The following is a 20,620-nucleotide window of genomic DNA, read 5'->3' as shown; positions in this document are numbered from 1 at the left end:
CTTTGCAATAAGACAGTCTTGATTTCTGATCTTGGATCTGCCTCTTACTAGTCATAGGACCTTATGCATTCTATTTTTTTAATATATTTTTATTGATTTCAGAGAGGAAGGAAGAGGGAGAGAGAAATAGAAACATCCATGATGAGAGAGAATCATGGATCGGCTGCCTCCCGCAAGTCTCCCACTGGGGATCGAGCCCACAACCTGGGCATGTGCCCTTGACCGGAATCGAACCTGGGACCCTTCAGTCCGCAGGCTGACACTCTATCCACTGAGCCAAACCGGCTTGGGCAGGATCTTATGTATTTTAATAAGCTCTCAGAGTTTCAACTTCCTCATGTGGTTTTGCCACAATTAAATGCTATAACTTAATGTAAAGCAGCACAGCTCTTGGCACATCACAAACTTTGAAACCTTGCCAATATTATTTTATAAAGTTATATAATAAAAGTCACTTACTTCACATGCAAACATACCACTTAACTTCCTGACCATGATAACTTTAAAAGTAAAGAGCATGGAGTATTCTGAGACCAAAGAATTTATGGCAAGAAACAGTCAAAAAAGGCACTTTCGCAGCAGTAACAATGAATCCAATTGGTACCACTGAATGTGGAATCTTGAGCTATACGGTTACAACTCTAGTAGCTGGAAATCACTTCAAAGGCACAGACCTAAATGTCATACTAAGGGTCATCTCACTTAGCACAGCAGCCTGTCCAAGATCTCATAAATGGTTTTTAATCAGTATTACTTGAGGTTTTTGTTTTTTTGGTACCTCGGCTAAATTGATTTTGAATTTAATCATTCATGTTGTAAAGCTTTTAGCAAAAGGATGGAAGAAATAAATAGCCCTTTATTACTATTTCAGACAGAAATATTTATTTTAATCTGTCTCAAAGGAAACTGAACTCCCCACTCTCCTCCCAGTTCCTCTAGGACATGAATTCCTTTTGAGGTTGCTATCTGCATTTTCCAGACCAGAAACATTCCTTCCAAGGTTAGCTCTTAGAAAGTAGTTTTTTAAGTATTAGAAGAAAAAGCTTATTCAAGTTTCTGTCTGCCATAACAATTAACATTTGACATGGCTAATTAAAATGGCTCTCTGAGACAAAAATAGGAAACTTGATTGTGTGGTGGAGGAGAGGGAAGGGAAGGAAAAGAAAAGGTAAATGGAAGTTGCCTGAATGCTAATATCAGCCCGAATGTGGCCCTAAGTGAACAACCCCTAACTTTCCTAGAACAATCATGACTTCATGTAACTGTAACACTATACTAAGATGATTTGTTACATGAAAAACAAAATGAGATTTAATAAATGTATTTGTAAAATTTTGCAATTAAGTGAATTTATAAGTAAAGAAAAAAATTCTTTGTCAGACCATGAATTACAATTTTGGATTCAGAACAATGCTGTCACCATATCTCATGTGTCAACTTTAATTTGGCTCCCCAGCAATGGCTAAGAGCTACTGGCTGCCTTGTCCATCAAGGTCCACCAGGTGAAGGGTACCATGCTAAGACTTGACAATCAGGGGTCTATTTTATCTTCACAACAACCCTATGCTCTAGGTATTGGCATCGCCTCTCCCTCCTTTTCTACCTTTTTATTTTAAATTAATTTCAGACATACCAAAAGAAAAAAAAGGCAAAAAAATGAGGAATTCATATATATATTTCACCCAGATTACCTATAGGTTAATATTTTCTCACATTTGCTTTATCATTCTCTCTCTGTAAATAGATATTATATTACCACTAACTACTTAGCATTTCCTTGAAAATAAGGACATTCTCACCCTGGCTTGTGTCGGCTCACACGTGGAAGGATCTCGGGTTTGATTCCCAGTCCAGGGCACATACCTGGGTTGCAGGTTTGATGCCTGGCTCCAGTCAGGGTATGTGTGGGAGGCAACCAATCTGTGTCTCTCTCACATTGATATTTCTCTTTCTCTCTCTCTCTCTCTCTCTCTCTCTCTCTCTCTCTCTCTCTCTCTCTCTCTCCCTGCCTAACTCTCTCTCCCCCAACTTTTTCCCTTCCACTCTCTCTAAAAATCAATGGATGCCAAAACCGGTTTGGCTCAGTGGATAGAGCGTCGGCTTGCAGACTGAAAGGTTACAGATTCGATTCCGGTCAAGGGCATATACCTGGGTTGCGGGCACATCCCCAGTAGGAGATGTGCAGGAGGCAGCTGATCGATGTTTCTCTCTCATTGACGTTTCTAACTCTCTATCTCCCTTCCTCTCTGTAAAAAATCAATAAAACATATTTTTAAAAATCAATGGAAAAAATATCTTCAGGTGAGGATTAACAAATAATAATAAGGACATTTTCTTATATTTTCATAGTATGATTATCAAAACCAGAAAATTAATATAAATATTATACTATAATCTAATCCGAGCCCTTATTCAAATTTCGCCAATTCACCCAATAATGTCTGTTAATGCCAAAAAAATTTTTTTTTCTGGTTCAATCTGATTTAGGATCATGTGATTTATTTAGTTTCTATGTGTCTTTAGTCTCCTTTAATCTAGAACTATTCCTCAGTCTTTGTCTTTCATGAACTTGACATTTTTGAGAAATACAGTTCATTTATTTTATAGAATGTTTCTCAGTTTATCTAACATTTCCTCATAATTAGGTTCAGATTATGCATTTTCCGCAGGAATGCCACACAAGTGATATGTCCTCAGATATTGATTTGTCTCATACTGAAATTAAAAATGGTGCCTGCCACTGTTCTACACTGTAAAGTCACTCTCTCCCCCTTTGTAATTAATAAGTACCTTCTGAGGAGATACTTTAGGCTCCTTTATTACAGATGAGGAATCCCTCTCTCTCTCTCCTCCCCACTCCCTCCCTTCCACTCTCTCTTTAAAAAAAAAAAAAAAAAAAAAATCAATGGAAAAAACATCCTCGGATGAGGATTAACCAAAAAAAGAAAGAAAAAAGCAGAAGAGGGAAATGTATATGCATCAAGACACCAAGCCAAACAAGACAAATCTTATTCATTCCTACCCTAAGGGCCGTCTCACCACACCCTGACCCTTTGGCTGGCCATCTGAAACTTCTTTCTGAGCTGTCATTTCTTTCTAATTTTCTGTTTTAATTTAATTTAATTTTTGGAATAAATATTACATGGTAATATATTCATGTGGTTCAAAACTCAATGTGATATACCCAAGCAAAGGGTTATAATAAAAAGAGCAGATAATAACAAGTGTTGGCAAGGATGCAGAGAAATTGCTGGAGGAGATGTAAAATAGTGCAGCTGCTCTGGAAAACAATTTGGCAGTTCCTCAAAAGTTCATACATAGAGCTCTCCGTTGGCCCAGCAATTACACCCCTAGATACAGATGCAAAGTAAATAAAAACAAATGTCCACTTAAAAACTTGTATGCAAATGTTTAAAGCAGCATTATTCATAGTGCCCCCAAAATGGAAACAACCCAAATGTCCGTCAATTAATAACTGAATAAATAAAATATGGTATATTCATACAATGAAATATTATTTGGTAATAAAATAAGAATGGAGTACTAATTTATGCTACAACACACTAAACCTTGAAAGATTATGCTAATGAAAAAAACCATTTATATAAAATGTCCAAAATAGGCAAATCTATAGACAGGAAGATTAGTGGTTGCCTGGGGCTGAGGTCCTGGGGTGAAGAAGATGGTAAATGACTGATAATGAGTGCAGAATTTCTTTTTGGGATAATGAAAATGTTCTAAATTGAGTCTAGTGATGTTGACACAACTCTGTCAACATACTGAAAACTACTGAGTTGTATACTTTCAATGAGTGAATTGTGTGATGTGTGAATTATATTTCAATAAAGCTATTTTAAAAGTCAGCATTACATAAAATAGTAAATCTTAAGAAATCTCATTACACACACACACCACTCACCCCTACTGCCCTGTACAAGTAACCAATTTATTTTACACCCTTCCAAGGAATCTTCATGCAAACTGAAATATGTGTATCCCCATTTCTTTCACAAAATATGCCCTGTTCTGCCACCTTCTTTCTTTCACTTAACATATCATTGGAGATCTCTCCATATCAGTACCTCAAGAATACCCTAATTCTTGTCTGTAGTTTCATAGTTTCCCCTCTGTGAACGTATCCATTCATTTAACCAGTTTCCCACTGATGCACACTTAGGCTGTTCCCAATCATTCGCTATCACCAAAAATGATGCAATGCTTTTAACCTGGTCTCATCAGATGACTCTCTGTTCCTGGACTGCCAGGAAGCACTGTGAGTAGCAGGAAGCAGTTAGAGTTAGTCAGAACTGAGTTTGCATCTGGCCCTGTCTGCTAACTAGCTATGTGACCTGGGAAGATTATCTGTACTTTCTGAGCCTTAATTTTCTCACTTATAAAGTGGTCAAAATCCCACCTACTTTATTAGGTTGCTTTTATTTTTATTTTTAAATATATTTTATTGATTTTTTACAGAGAGGAAGGGAGAGAGATAGAGAGTTAGAAACATCAATCAGCTGCCTCCTGCACATCTCCTACTGGGGATGTGCCTGCAACCAAGGTACATGCCCTTGACCGGAATCAAACCTGGGACCTTTCAGTCCTCAGGCCGACGCTCTATCCACTGAGCCAAACCGGTTTCGGGCTAGGTTGCTTTTAGAGTTAAGTAAGATAAGACAGATACCTTGTGACCAAGGTTGAAATAATTTGTGTGTCAAAAAGCATAAGGTTGGGGGGAAAAAAGAAGACAGAAGGTTGGTAATGGATTATAACAAACACATTGGGTGGATAAGAGAATCCAGAAGTCCAAGTGATAAAAAAAAAAAAAAAAAAAAAAGGAAGAAGAAGAGGAAAGCTGAAAGCTAACCGATCAGGAAAACACCAATAGATACCCATTGACCAAGGCAAGGATTATCAATACGTAGATGTTAAAACCATTGGATAAAAGTTGCAGCGGAACAGGATATCTAAACAAGCTCAAATGATAACCCCACAGATAATGTTATTAATTACAAACAGAAAACATTATCTTTACAATGCAGAGATCTGGCAACACCACCTACCCAAACGATCAAACCTCCCATACCAGTGATGTTACAAACTCACATTATGTGTCACCAAATATGATGCAAGGGAGGGATGCAACATTCCCTATGGGGAATTCTTACCACAAGTTTAACCTGAGTCTGATAGTGAGGGGGGAAAATCAGACAAATCCAACTTACAGTCTACAACAAGGCAACAGACTTGGAATCTTCAAAATTTCAATGTCATAATAGACAAAAAAAAAAAAAATAAGGCAGGGGTACTGTGATATGTTAAAGGAAACTAAAGAGACACAACTACGGTGTGTAATCCTTCTTTCCATCTTGGGTTCCAAAACAAAGGTTATAGCAACGTTGGAACGACTGGGAAAGTCTGAAAAATATTATTGTTTCAATGTAATGGTGTTGTGGTTACACAGGAGAATGTCCTTGTTCTTAAGAGATACATGCTCCAGTGTTTGGAGATAAAGTGTTGTCATGTCTACGACTCAGTTTCAAGTACTTTGGAATTGGGGGGGAAGAGGGCGGGAATGTGTGTGCATAGATAAAGAAAGCAAATGAATCTAGATGAAGGGTGCATGGGTGGTTGCTGTAATATTTTTGCAATTTTTCCATATGTTTGAAAATGTTCAAAATAAGTTGGGGGGAAATCAAATAAGACACGTAAGCCATCTAGTACCCAATAGATGCCATGACAGTTCACATCATGGCTTCAGCTAACTCAACAAATCTACAGAAAGCTCCTTCCCCCATGCGTCTAGGACTAGGTACAATGGCTCACGTTAAAGGAAAGGCCACCAGCCAGTCCTTACCTTCATGAAGTTTATATTTTTGATCAGAAGTTAAGGCAAAAACAGGAAGCAGCTGAAGAAGCAGTATGGGTTTTGGTTCCAGAAAAATCTACCTAGTACCTACATCTGCAAAAATTTTTAAGCTAGGTAACTTTAAAAAAACAAAACAAGTTACCTAACCTCACTAAGAATTATTTCCTCATTTATATGGAAAAACTGAACTCAAATCTTCTACCTAGGACAGCATACATAACACGCCATTGTGAAGCATCTCTTATTTTAGAGATTCTCTTTAAAAGATATTAGTCTCCTAGAATAAAAGTGGGGGAGAAGGAAAACTGGATGGGTCCACCTTTGTTTCCCTATCAGAACACCCAATGCAGGGCCTTGCATTTAGCTTATGCTCACAAATATTGGTTGAAGAAGTAATGAGAGGCTGTATGAGACAGATGCTTCTTAGGCTGCAAATTGCATTAAAGAAAATATCAAGAGGAACTGGCCCAGTCAGAGACAGCAGCACCTTCGCAAAAGCACATACATTTGCCAAAATCTTTTATACACGTTATCTCATTTGAGCCTCACAATAATCCCCATTTCATAGATGAAGAAACTGCAGCTTAAAAAGATAAATTACCCACTGAGCACACAACTCAAATGTGTGCTTGCTCCACTCAGACACAAAAGAAAGGGAATAACTGGCTAACAGAATGGAAATAATTCACAGCCTATGATCCTTACAATCTCTTCCTCAGGGTTTTTGCTCGGGCAGAGTGAGTCACCTGAACTCATACCTTTTTTACCAGAAAAATGCCGAAAACCTGCCCTCGGATTGCTTCTATTGATATTCAGAAAGAGAAACAATCAGGCCTTTTAACCACCTGCTTCAGATATTTAAAAAGTGAAGCTTCAATTCCCCTTTCTATTGTGGTTGTGTGACTGAGATGGAGCGGAACTAAGCAGAAGAGGTTATTTTCATCTCAAGATTGACGGTGTCCACATTTTAGTGAAGTGAACCATAACTCAAAAATAAAATTTCCTGCAGAATTTTCTGGGGAAAACTCTTGGCTGCTTTATTCTTTCAGTTCACTTTTTAAACATCATGCTGTGCTACAGCTTAGATAATGTGTTTTACTTTTCCAGGGGTTTCCATGTTATTTACATATCAACCTTATATTACAGCCATCTCAAAAACCAGCAGGAAGTCTGCAATTCCATTTTTGCCCACCTTCTGTCTACCCATCACAAGTTTCTTCCCTTAGTAAACGAGTTTAGCTCCAGTGGCTAAGTAACTTGACAAAGGTATATAGAAATGGCTCTCTCAAAGACCGTTAATAGGAATTCAATTGTCAAGGGACAATTAAAGCGGAACTGTTCATGCCACCTGACCCAGTATTTCTACCCTTAGAAAATGTATTCTACAAAAATAGTCCTACAAATTCATCAAAAAAAGATGCATATGCAAATATTCACTGCAGCAGTGCCCAACAGCCATTAAAATGGATAAATCAGAGCAACATGCAAATATGTGGGACAAATGCCCAAAATATATTAAGTTAAAGGAAGCAAGCAAAATATGTATGTATGTATTATACTAATATCATTAGCATATGTGTAGGAAAAAAATGACAGAGGAATATACATAAAAATCTCAACAGGGTGAAATTAAGGGGAACTTTTCTTATGTAGTTCATTGTGTATTTCTATAATAAATTTTGATTAATCTTATATCTAGAATTTTTAAAAAATAAAATTAACGTATATATTTATGTGCCCTTCCTCATCCTTTCCTCTTCACTTTGGAACCAGCTAGTTTGCAGCTCCACCTGCATTACTACTAATAATAATATCAAAGGTAGAATGCCAGCTGTAGAAGTCTGCATTCTTTTTTTAAATATGTTTTTACTGAGTTTAGAGAGAGAGAGAGGAAGGGAGAGGGATAGATAGAAACATTGATGAGAGAGAAACCTCAATTGGCTGCCTCCTGCACGCCTGCCACTGAAGATCAAGGCTGAAACCTGGGCATGTGTCCTGACCGGGAATCGAATAGCGACCTTTTTGGTTCATGGGTCAATGCCCAACCACTGAGCCACCCTGGGCAGGCAAAGTCTGCATCCTTATAGAATACTAGAGGCCCGGGGTGCACGAAATCGCACGTGGTTAGGATCCCCAGACCTAGCCTGGCCTCCGTTGCATGGCCTTTGCAGCCCTGCAACATTACGTGAAGCTACCGGCCCCAGGAACTCCACGATGCTCGCAGCCCCTCGACTGCTCCGTGAGGCTCCCTCCGTCCCTCAACTGCTCCGTGAAGCTTGCTGCCACCCCGCGAAGCTCGCCGCTGGACACTCTGCGAAACTCCCCCCGCCCCACGACTGCTTCGCGAAACTCACTGCCCCCTGGGTGACTGCTCCGCTAAGCTCATGGCCACCCAGCAAAGTAGCCCGCCACTGCCGCTCAACAGTCCCCAGTCCCGCCCAACCACCAGCCCCCCCCCTCCCCCCCCCCCCCCCCCCCCCCCCCGTCATGGTGAGCGGCTCAGGGGCCGGGGGAGGGGGTGGACCGAGAGGTGCTCCATGCACTTCATGGTGACTGGTCAACCGTTCGGTCGTGATGGCACCTATCTCTTTATATATATTAGGATATACAGGATCATGTTTAGAAAAGATACAAAGATCACTTACAGTGTCCCCCAACAAACGGTATTCCAGCACATAGGCTGATGAAGTACTTGTAGGGACCAAGAAAATCACTACCTTCTGAGCAGCCCTTGATGTCTTCTAGCTTTGCTGTAACAAAGACCAAGGCCATAAGATGTCAGGCTAAACAGAAGGTACCATTACCACATTCAAGAAAACTAACATTGTAACTGATTATCTAATCGGCAGCTCCCATTCAATTTCCCAAAATGTCCTTTATAGCTTTTTACGTCCAGGATCCAACCAAGGATTACATGTTGCATTTGGTTGTCACAACTTTTTAGTCTCCTTTAGTCTAGATCAGCCACCCACACATTTTGTTTTATTTCGTTTTGTTTGTCTTTCATGACATTGACATTTTCAAAGATCGCAGGCCAGCTGTTTTACAGTATGTCCCCCAATCTGGATTTCACTGATTATTTCTTCATGATTAGATTTAGGTCAAACATTTCTGGCAAGAATTCTACATCAATGATGTTGTATACTTTCCGTTGCATCAGGTTTTCTAGTTACACTAAGTATATTTTACTGGTTTTATCACTGTGGGCACTAAGCAAGCTTCAGCCAATAAATAAAATATTCAAAACAATAAATGCATTTAATGTTAAAAACAGCTACCATGAGCACCAGGCATAGTGCCAGACATTTAAAATATATTATCTGCCCTAGCCCAACTAGCTAGTTTGGCTCAGTGGATAGAGTATCAGCCTGCTGGCTGAAAGGTCCCAGGTTTGACTCCCATCAAGGGCACATGCCCAGGTTGCAAGCACAATCCCCAGTAGGGGGCATGCAGGAGGCGGCTGATCAATGATTCTCTCTCATCATTGATGTCTCTCTCTCTCTCCCCCTCTCTCTCTCTCCCTCTCCCTTCCTCTCTGAAAGCAATAAAAATACATTTAAAAAATACATTATCTCATTTAACCCTCACAACAATCTTGTGAAGAAACAAAGGTTCGAAGAAGTTAAGTAACTTGCCCAAGGACACACATGTGTATGCACATGTGAACTCACACAGACACACTTTAACATATGATCTCAGGGGTTCATGTTCTTCCTGAGAATCCTCCATGGACAAGTTAAGAACCCCTGCCTTAGCCTACTCTTGCAGAGGCCTATCTAGTTTTAAAAGTTGGATTCCTATGAAGAAGAAACTGAAAATAAATTAGCTATGGTCCACATAAAATTCTTCCATACTTGGAAATGTTCTTATTTGGAGATGGGCCACATTTTCATCACAGCCAAGAATATAGGACAGTGGTTCCATGAGTTATTATAATATTGCCCTCATCGCCGGTTGGCTCAGTCGCTTAAAGCATCGTCCCCATATGCCAAGGTTGCGGGTTCAATTCCTGGTCAGGGCATATGCCTGAGTTGCAGGCTCAATCCCCAGTTGGGGGTGTGCAGGAGGCAGCTGGTCAATGATTCTCTCTCATCATTGATATTTCTATCTCTCTCTTCCTTCCTCTCTGAAATAAATAAAATATAGATATGTATTTTTAAATAAAAATTTAAAAATAAATTTACTCTATATTTATTTTTAAAAATCAATCAATGAATACATAAATAAGTGGAACGACAAATTGATGTTTTAAAAATTATAATATTGCCCTAACTGGTTTGGCTCAGTGGATAGAGCATCGGCCTGGGGATTGAAGGGTCCCAGGTTCGATTCCCTTCAAGGGCATGTACCTCGGTTGCGGGCACATCCCCAGTAGGAGGCGTGCAGGAGGCAGCTGATTGATGTTTCTCTCTCATCGATGTTTCTAACTCTCTATCCCTCTCCCTCTCTCTCTGTAAAAAATTAATAAAATATATTTTAAAAAATTATAATACTGTGTTTTTATTGTTTGCCTTCTTTAAAATTTTTTTATATATTTCTTTATTGATTTCAGAGAAGAAGGGAGAGAGAGAGAGAGATAGAAACATCAATGATGAGAGAGAATCATTGATCGGCTGCCTCCTGCAGGCCCCCAATTGGGGATCGAGCCCGCAACCCAGGCATGTGCCCTTGGTTAGAATCGAAGCTTGGACCCTTCAGTTCACAGGTTGATGCTCTATCCACTGAGCCAATCCAGCTAGGGCTATTGTTTGTCTTCTTTAAACCATTCTCCAACAAAGTAAGAAAATAAAGAAAATGTAAAAAAAGAAATTATAAAGCTAAATATATTCTTAATTTTTAAATTATGCTCTTCCTACAGCTTTTGGTATTAAATGTCCTTTATGAGATACAAGTCAAAGGGGGCATTAAAAAAATAACTACTATCAACCACTCACCCCACATTATATCTTATTTTTTAAAACTCTACATATCTATAAAATTCAAAAGTCTAAGACCCATTGATTTAGCGAACTATATACAGTTAACATTATTTCTGAGAAACTAACTTGAATAAAGGAAGTGAAGATCAAAAGGAAACCAGATTTGAAATATTTCTGAATTTCCCCAAATTCATCCACAAAACATCTCAAAGGCTTCAGATCTCAGGAATACATGTTAATGGACTTGTTAAAAACATTTCACATTTGACATTTGCATTACTAATTGCTCTCTTTCAATATTTTGATATTTCCTGCTTTTGAATGGACCCTTAGTAACCTAGGATAGTTCACTCAATCAACAAATATTCAGACTCCCTAATTTATGCAAGGTACTCTATTAGGTGCCTGGGGACACAGTCTAGAGCAGCGGTTCTCAACCTGTGGGTCGCGACCCCTTTGGGGGTTGAATGACCCTTTCACAGGGGTCGCCTAAGACCATCGGAAAACACATATATAATTACATACTGTTTTTGTGATTAATCACTATGCTTTAATTATGTTCAATGTGTAACAATGAAATTGGGGGTCACCACAACATGAGGAACTGTATTAAAGGGTTGCAGCATTAGGAAGGTTGAGAACCACTGGTCTAGAGAGTTCTTTCTTACCTCATGTCAAAGATCAAATGTCACACGCCACTGTAGACACAATCCCTCCACCCAGGAAAGAAGAATAAAAGCATCTCTTGGGGCTGTGCTCTTCTATCGAGGCCTACATACCTCTCTGTATGTGGTTATTTGTCTTTCTCCCTCAACTCTCCCAAAGCAAACACTATCTTATCAGTGCTATCTTCCTAGCACAGTGCACATATAGCTGGAGATCAGTATAAATTCGTGGAATACATATATTTTACAGATGAGAAAAATAAAGGTCAGAAAAAGAATATGACATGTCCAACATCATACAGCTAATAAATAAGTAGAACCCGGTCTTAGAAAGAGCTCTCACCAGAGCTCTCGTCTATTCCACCATGCCACATCATACATGCGGACAGGGTGAGAGAAAGATCTTAGATGTCTTCCTGGAACTTCAAACTCAACATGTCCAAAAGTCACTCCTTGAAAAAAAGCAAACAAAAATCTGGTCCCCATCCAGTGTTCTCATTCTCTATACATGACATCCTTAGTGGCTGAAGAAAAAACTCAAGTTAACTTGACTCTCTTCTCCCTATCCTCACATCCAGTCAATTAATAATCTTATCAATTATAATCTTCAAACTTTGTGTCTCTCTCATCTCATCCCTTCTCTCCAAGCCCTCTGCCACCACCCTGGATCCAAGCCACCTTCATTATTTACGTAGACAACAAAAATGACTTACTACTTGGTCACACATTCTGTTTGGCCAATTCTCTCCAATCTCTTCTTCCCTTAACAGCCACAGTGATGTTTTTAATATCTTTCTACATATTACATTGAACCAACTACATATGTAATTGAACCTCCCATTACCATCCTAAAGTATTTGCACTCACTCAAGTCTCTTGAAATGTCACTTTCTACTGGAAACTTTCCCTGACTCCTCCGCACAAGGGGAGAGCACCAGTTAGGCACTCCCGTTCCACCTTGTAATACACCCCCCTTGTCAGTAACATTCATCACACTTGCAATAACGTGTTTAATGATTGTCTCCCTATTAGAATATAAACTCCATGAGGGCAAGAGAAGCTTCTCTTTTCCCTGATGTATCCACAGACCTTAGAACACAGTAGCTGCTCAATTAATATTTATTGTCAGGATGATAGGCTGGGCCCAGATTGTAGCAGGCCAAGTAAACCAAGGGGGGAGGATCATTATCCCTTTGTAAAGATATAAACTAAAATAGAAAGAACTGCATAGTTATTCAAGAGCACAGAAATAGCATTTCTCCTCCCTAAAACACTAAAAAACGTGGTTGGGAAAGGGAGCATCCTAGAAGAAGAATACTAGAACTGAGAAGGTGGTATAGAGAGGTCTAGGATGACAGCTTCTGAAACTGCCTGTCATACTAGTTGCTTCTAGATAATTAGACATTGGACTTTCCATGCCTAGAGAAGCACTCATGTTAAACAAACAAGCATAACTCCCACCACACTCTTCTTCTAAAGAGGGGGAAATAAAATAACAAACTTTGTTTCTAAAATAACAAATTAGAAACCACAGGAGAGAAAGATGTCTTTGCTCAAGGTGTCCCCCCTGGATAATGCTCCTCAGCAATCAACAGAGAAGGGGGGGGGGGGGGCGTGCGGAGACAGACTTCCCACCACTTACTGGAACAGGGATAAGGAGGGGGAAAAGTATTAAATGAGGCAAAGCCATTTGAGATCTATTTATTCCTTGGGAATCATGAGAACATTCCAGGTAAAGCATTTTAAAACCTTGCTAACCCATTGGCAGTTCTTAATAAAGGTAGCAATACAGTTGGCATGAGCTCTACTGCAACATGTCACTGTCCACATGCTGCCACAGAAGCCACAAACCAGGCCAAGGGGTCAGGCTCGTTGTTGCTCATCCTGCCAAGCACCAACTGAAAGAAAGGGAAAGGACAAAGCCTCCTCAAAGAGAACTCTGTGGAATAAATATGCACACTGCCCCCATGTAGCCTGGAGTTTCTGGGTAGGGTAGAGAATGGGCGGGGAGGGTATTCAGAGACTGGAAAGAAACTTAAAGAAATAGATGTGATATACCGGTGATGAGAGGGAGATTCTGAAACACAGAGGAAAAATGAGAATTGCAAATGGAGACATGGGAAAAGAAACTGAACGAACTTCGAGTGATATAGAAGGGTCAGGAAAGGAAGGTACAGGGGAAACGAGTAAGGTGCCCCCAAAAAGCAATAGAGAAACACAAAGCAGACAGTAAGCAAGAGAGAGGCAAAGCCAGGCAGCCCATCTTTTCCCAAATCCAAAAGCTGGTCACTGCATTCCAATAAATCACTCTACTACAAAGCCCATACAATGGATTGTCCTTTGCATTCAGTAACAAGCAGCATTAAATGAAGCATCACCCAGCTGTAACTTTGGAGATCTAAGGATCAGAATTAAAAACGAACAAAATCAATTCAGCAGCAGAAGATAACCAGTAAAGACTTCCCCCCCAATGCCTGGCTTGACTATAAAAAGGTTTGGCATTTTAGAGTTAAGCGTAAAGTGCCTGGCATTTCTCCTTCTTTTGACATTCTAAGAGGGGGGTGTGGTTGACCCCAGGTCTATTCATTTCCAAGGGTGTAGATCTCTCAGCTAAGACTGGCCCCATCTGTTCTTGAGTCAGCCAGTTGTTTATGTCAAAGTAACATATTTATTGCACTAATCATCCTAATTACTTACAAGAAGAGAGCCAACATCATACAAGACAGAACGCTTTCTGTCCTGTTAAATGTGTTGGTTCCTTTAAGAAGAAAACAAAACAAAATAAACAAACAAAAAATAACACTACTATGCTCCTTGGTTTCCTTGGCCAGGATCACTCTTCGGTGGGTACCTTTCAGTAATGGCAAATGAAGGTTAACTGTGCTTCTAACTTTCCCTTCCCTAACGCGTTACAATGAACCCAGGTTTCCTTAATGATCCCTTCTCCAAACCGTTATTCGTGCCTGGTGACTGTGCCTCAGGAAACAGCAGCTCATTATGGTACCGCTGCCAGTGGCAAGGAGCCTATTGCCATGTAATTTAAAACACTCACACAAGCACAAATCTGTCAGCTCCACTCCCAAACAATCCTGAAATCCTGCAATAGGGAAAAGAACGCTGAGCGAAACGGCTGCCTCCCGCAGCCAAAGAGAAGCTTCCCGAGACACGTGAAACATTTCTGACTGGCACGGAGTGCACCATTAAAGGACACTGTCACCTCAAATCCGCAAAAAAGGCGAGGCAAGCGAAATAGACACACATGCAAAATAGAGCCCCACAAAACTTAGCCCACTGAGAAGCAGCACGCTCCGCTTACAAGCGAAGAGCGTGTGCTCGCCCAAGCGACACAGAAATGTTCTAAAGTAGTGCGAGCACATTAAATCACTGTCTCCATTTCTCCCCACGCATCGCCCCTTCCCACTCAAACCTCAGCACGCGGGCCGTTGGTGACAGGACTGCAGTGGTCCCCCACCTCAGCCTTCTTCTGATTCTCCAAGAGCACTTCCCAACATCCTCCGAGCCCAGCCCCCTCTCTCGGCTTCAGGAAGGTTGAGGGGAGTTGCGACTGGAGAATTGGCAGGCATCGGTCCTCCCGCGGGGGAAGGTTGCCGGAGTTGTTCTGCACAGTGACCCAAATTGCACAGAGCTTTCCGCTTAGCAGCGCTGGCGATCACCTCCCTAATCCTTCCCCCGAACCCCCATCTTCCCAAAAGAAAAACCTTGAGAATTAAGCGGGAGGAATAACTTGGTAGAACCATTTGAATAAATCACTTCAACTCACCTGGTTTGGGATATTTCTCCCCACCCCAGGCATAAACAGAAATGATATGCGAACGAGTCACGCACGCAACGTAAGGTGGTGCGAAGCCTTAGTCCAAGGGCTGGAGTCAGTCCCTGCCCTGATGCCGCTGCTACTCTTAGCTCAGCTGGAGCGAGCGGCAATCACAAGCCCAGCAGCAGCAGGGGGGTGGATAGACCGTAGCACAATGAATGCAGTGGGGTTTTTGCAATGACATCATCCCTCTGTCCAAAAGGCCCCAATAGCCATGCTCAGGAGCGCGGCATTCTGGGAATTGTAGTCTTCTTCAACCCTGTTCGGAATCTTGAGGCTGCTGTCGGAACTACAATGCCCAGAATGCACCGAGGTCGGACGCACCCAGAGCGAACTGAGGCAGCGAACGAATCTCGGCCGCCATATTGGGGGAGCCTGGCGATTCTGCGGAGCCGCAGAGGCTTTAGGAAGCGCGGGAGGCGAGTGGTGGAGCACTGGGGACGGTGAGGTGGAGGATAAGTCCGTAGGAGATCGGGGGCCGGAGTCTGGGAACCGGGAGGTGGAGGTTTCATCTGGAGACAGATGTAGGGCGGGCCTGGCTGGAGGCGGCTTCCAGAGGTCGAATGGGCCTCGTCCTCACGACTCTGCGGGGCTTGCCTAGGCCCCCTACGCCTCTTGCTCCATTTTCTAAGGAAGATACTAAGGGAGTAGTTCACGTCTGGGCTCGGAGCATCATTTAGACCCTCTGACAGGACCGTCGGGGGGGGGGGGGGGTCGATATCTTTGTTGGGGTGCGGGGGCCCCGGACGGCGACCTTCTTGCCTGCGGTCGGAGGAGATTCCACCCACAGAGTTGGGCTGTCCCCTCCAGACGTATGTTTAACTTCTTAATTTATTTTCCTTACTCCTTCCAAAGGTTTTGGACCCTCGTTGGGTTTTCATGCAGAGTGATTTGCAAAAGGGTCTCAGGAAGTCGATGCTGGAAGGTAGACAAGCTGCAGAGGGTCGGACGGTGCTTCGGGGCGGACCGCGCTCTGGCCCCGCGGTTGAGGAAGGATAAGGAGCGGCCGAAAGGATGAGCACGCCCGGGTTAAAATGGCATCCTCACACCTGCCGGCAGCAGCGGGGAGGTGTGGAAGGGGGTATTATGACGGCGGGCGATCGTTTCCCGAGTAGCTCGGGTTCTTGGGTAAAACCCAGAGAGTGTTCGCCCAAATCCTGCGGAGATGGGATGCTCATTACTTACTTAGCACGGATCACCGACTGACTTAAGTGTGTGGCACTCCCTAATTACCACTGCTGAACAACTGATTTTTTAAACGAAGTAACTGAAATCAAAAATCACTGGTCCTGGAAGTGGTTTTGTCTAGGGCCTCGAATGACCTGCGTGTCAATGGTGTTACTAAAGCAATGCTGTGTGTTTATTTTTCAGAGCCTGTCTGCACTGTGGAAAGATGGGCGCCTTCTCTTCCTCCAGAGGGTGTCTGCAGGGTTAAAAATGCTGATGTACTCTATGCTGTTTGTCTTCCTCCGTTTTGCACCTCATTCTGAAAACAAAAGTAACTAGTTATTTTGGGTCAGTAAGGTAGGCACTTCACACTACTAGAAGTTAATAAAACTGTAGCTGGTAAACGAATTCTCTTATTAAAGAAAGGCTAGGCACGATGATTCCAGACGATGAACGCATGGTAGAAATAGTCTCTTCAATGTGAGCAGTTTTATGAGGAATGATCTTACATGTCACGTTTCCCGGGAACAAGTCACAAGATGAATGGCTTTGTTTTATTTTTAAACAAAGATAACACGTATTGGTCTCATTTATCTATGAATATAACAATGGGAAGGGCTCATGCAAATAATTCTGTTACTCAAGAATACCTTTGAAGGTAACGGTGGTAAGTATACAAAAAGGAACAAAGTGTTTACTATTTTATTTCTGACCTTCAGTATGACTATAGAAGTGTTTCAAGCTTAATAGATATAAAATAGATTAGACAGGTTTACATTTAGGCTTAATTTCAAAACTTCAATTATTTTTAGGAGTTGGTTATACAAAGTGTTTTTGTGTCTTATACAAAATTATTGTGACTTGCTCATTTATATTTCTTTAGGCAATAACCTCCTCAATTTGAGTTACTATGGAAGACAAATTTGTGGGGGGAAGAAACACCAACAAATTTCTTAGAAATATGTGAGAGTGAGACCTATGTAATGCACTGATTTCTGTAATTTGTCATGTGTTTGGGTAGTTTGAAGTTTTTCTAGCCTTATATCCAATGGACATCTAACCATGGAGAAATGAAATGAATCTAGTTGATAGCTACAGTAAGTAAGATTTCATGAGTTAACCCTTAAGTTTTTTGGGGGAGGGAGGATCTATACTATTTTTTTAGAAATTTCATTTACAAAATTAATATTTGAGGAGTCAGTGTTGTTAGCTTCTAAAACAATAACCTCAGTGTCCCAAAGAAAACACTGGGTTAGGAAAACTGAAAAGTGGAATTAGGACGGCCTTAAGTAGATACAGAAACCTACTCTTCTCATCACTCAAAAGAGAATTAGGGGGGATAAATGTGATGGAAAAAAATAAAATAGGATTAGTACATTGATTTTTATTATAATTATAGGTAGATCATTAAGTAGTATTGTATTGTCAATTGCTTAAAGAGCAAGGATTTTTTCCAACAGGGTTAAGTATCAGGATCACCTATAGAACTCGAAAAATACATAGTTATTGCCCACCCATCCCTGCCTAATTCTATAGGGTTGGAACTAATTATTGTGTATTTTTTAAATTATAGGTGACATGGTGGATATCTATAATACTGTAAACAGTATTGGCAAAGATTTTAGATTTATTACAAATTATACCCATAAATGAATTGTGATATATATAGATGAGGAAATCACCCAGGGATCAATTTATACTTGATAGTTGAGGAGAGAGAAAGAATACCAAAATATCTTGACTTACCTGGATATTTCTTAGAGTAAGGATTTAGTCTAATGCTAAGGAAGTAATAATAAGAGACACTTTTCGGTAAGAGTGTAATGCAATCACGAAATTATGGTAAAGCTATTCAGATATTTAAAAGAAGACTCTAGACAGGCAGAAGTCCCTAAGTTTTAAAAATTGTTGATTTAATCTTAGTACTCTTTTTTTAAAGGGAAGAATGATGATTTTTATTTTTTTTTACTATATTTTATTGATTTTTTTACAGAGAGGAAGGGAGAGGGATAGAGAGTTAGAAACATTGATGAGAAAGAAACATTGATCACCTGCCTCCTGCACACTCCCTACTGGGGATGTGCCTGCAACCAAGGTACATGCCCTTTGACCAGAATTGAACCTGGGACCCTTGAGTCGCAGGCTAATGCTCTATCCACTGAGCCAAACCGGTTAGGGCTTAGTACTCTTGATATTTGGGTGCAACATATGTAATATAGTATCTTCAAAAAAATAGATTTTTATTGCCCTAGCCCAGGGGTGGGCAAACTTTTTGACTCGAGGGCCGCAATGGGTTCTTAAACTGGACCGGAGGGCCAGAACAAAAGCATGGATGGAGTGTTTGAACTAATATAAATTCAAAGTAAACATCATTACATAAAAGGGTACGGTCTTTTTTTTTTTTTAGTTTTATTCATTTCAAACGGGCCAGATCCGGCCCGCGGGCCATAGTTTGCCCAAGGCTGCCCTAGCCGGTTTGGTTCAGTGGATAGAGCATGGGTACACGGACTGAAGGATCTCGAGTTTGATTCCAGTCAAGAGCAGGTACCTTGGTTGCAGGCTCAATCCCTGGCCCCTGTCAGGGTGTGTATGGGTGGCAACTAATTGATGTGTCTCTCACATCGATGTTTCTCTGTCTCCTCCTCCCTTCCACTATCTCTAAAAATCAATGGGAACATATCCTCAGGTGACAATATGATTTCAGAGAAGGAGAGAAATAGAAACATCAATGATGAGAGAATCATTGATTGGCTGCATTCTACACACTTGCTATTGGGGGTGGAGCTGTAACCTGGGCGTCTGCCCTGAGCAGGAATCCAAACTGTGACCTCCTGGTTCATACTCAACCACTGAGCCACACTGGCCGGGTATAGTATCTTTTTTGCTCCAAATTTTACTCCGTTCCTAAGTTTGGAATCTTCACATTCAAAATCCTGTAGCATTCTTTGATCTATATCTGCTAAAGAATAAAGATAAGACTCGAGAGAACAGCATTTGAAATGTTTAAAGCAGCCATAAGATTCACACAGGGTCTGTCTTTAGAGGAAGGAGGTCTTCTTGGAGATGGTAAATGAAGACTGACTTTAGAGTTTTGGAGAATATTAGTGACCTCTGGCTTCCTACTGCTTCAGTTTGAAATCTGTCTTGAATGCCTTGCACAGTATCACAGAAATTAGCAACATTCTTTGCCTCGGTGATAATAGCCTCAGGGTGTGGGAGAGGATTAAACAGAATAATCTATATAAAGCATTTAGCCTAGGCCTTGGGAACAGATAAGTTTGTGTGTGTGTGTGTGTGTGTTTACATTTTTAGGAAGTAGCCCCGGAGTAGTTAGGTGTGTGTTCACATTTTTAGGAAGTAGCCCCAGAGTAGTTAGGATCAAGATACCTTTTCAGGCCTCACCTTAGGTGGAGTTGAATGTTTTCTGAAGTGTACATTTCTATAAGCGGACACAAATGAGCAATACCGTACAGGGTTCAGCATTTGGAGTTTCACTCATTCTGTAAACTTTTTAGTATTTCACATTTTAAACATTTTACTTTGAGTTAATATTCAGGAAAAGAAAATATATTTTCTAGTCTTGTTTAGTTGACCCACTGTTGTATTTGTAGCAAATTGGCATAATTTTAGCTTCAGGCTTAATATGCAACTAAAGGTAAATGCAGTAAATATCCCAAAGTCAAGATTTGAAATCTAAATGCCTGTAGTTAATGATTAACCAGAAAAGTCTGCCCTCTATTCTGTGGTTTTCTTTCTTTTTGTAGGTTTCGATGATTGAAAACATTTATTTTTAAGAATTAAGTATATGAACATGAACTTAATCAAATATAAATATATCCCTGAATATATCCATTTAATAATAAACTCACTAGGTGATTCTTCTCCACCTAATTTTACTTGAAAACACCAAGGTAAGATAATTTACCAAAGTCAGGCCTCTTAAGTGTAGCCCCCTCTTTTGTGTTCCTAATTCAGTCTTCTTTCCATTGTGCTCGGTACATCTTATTTTTGTTGAAATTTCAAGACAGTTACCAATTTTTTGTTGTTAATCCTCACCCAAGGATATGTTTTCCATTGATTTTTAGGTGGTGGGGGGGGGGGGCCGGGGGCGGGGAGAGAAACGATGTGAGAGACACATTGATTGGTTGCTTCCTGAGGCCAGGGAGCAACC

The 20,620-nt window shown here is 40.8% G+C and overlaps 1 protein-coding gene and 1 long non-coding RNA gene across 6 annotated transcripts in view; one reads left to right on the top strand and one right to left on the bottom strand.

Moving 5' to 3' along the window:
* Nucleotides 1-15,446, bottom strand: part of RAB30 (RAB30, member RAS oncogene family) — a 77,736-nt gene extending 62,290 nt beyond the window's left edge. For 2 of the 5 annotated variants that reach the window (XM_036324830.1, XM_036324831.1), the window contains exons 1-2: nt 15,232-15,446; nt 8,512-8,616 (exon numbers count right to left, since the gene is read on the bottom strand). Coding sequence is in view for 1 of the 5 variants with exons in the window: in XM_036324835.1 (XP_036180728.1) it covers nt 15,232-15,264 (33 nt within the window). In the remaining 4 variants the exon portion in view is untranslated. Of the gene's footprint in view, nt 1-8,511; nt 8,617-14,877; nt 15,182-15,231 lie in introns of those variants that run through there. The other 3 variants (XM_036324832.1, XM_036324835.1, XM_036324833.1) reach the window with 2 other exon arrangements.
* A 526-nt stretch (nt 15,447-15,972) lies between these two features.
* Nucleotides 15,973-18,127, top strand: LOC118664574. Its single transcript, XR_004970364.1, has 2 exons — nt 15,973-16,094; nt 16,654-18,127. It is a non-coding gene; the product is annotated as an uncharacterized LOC118664574 (long non-coding RNA).
* The last annotated feature ends 2,493 nt before the right edge of the window (nt 18,128-20,620 follow it).

The sequence above is a fragment of the Myotis myotis genome, unplaced genomic scaffold (assembly GCF_014108235.1).
Source record: "Myotis myotis isolate mMyoMyo1 unplaced genomic scaffold, mMyoMyo1.p scaffold_m19_p_10, whole genome shotgun sequence".
Taxonomy (NCBI): domain Eukaryota; kingdom Metazoa; phylum Chordata; class Mammalia; order Chiroptera; family Vespertilionidae; genus Myotis; species Myotis myotis.
The sequence above is the reverse complement of the archived record's forward strand: the minus strand, read 5'-3'. Positions and strand labels throughout refer to the sequence as shown.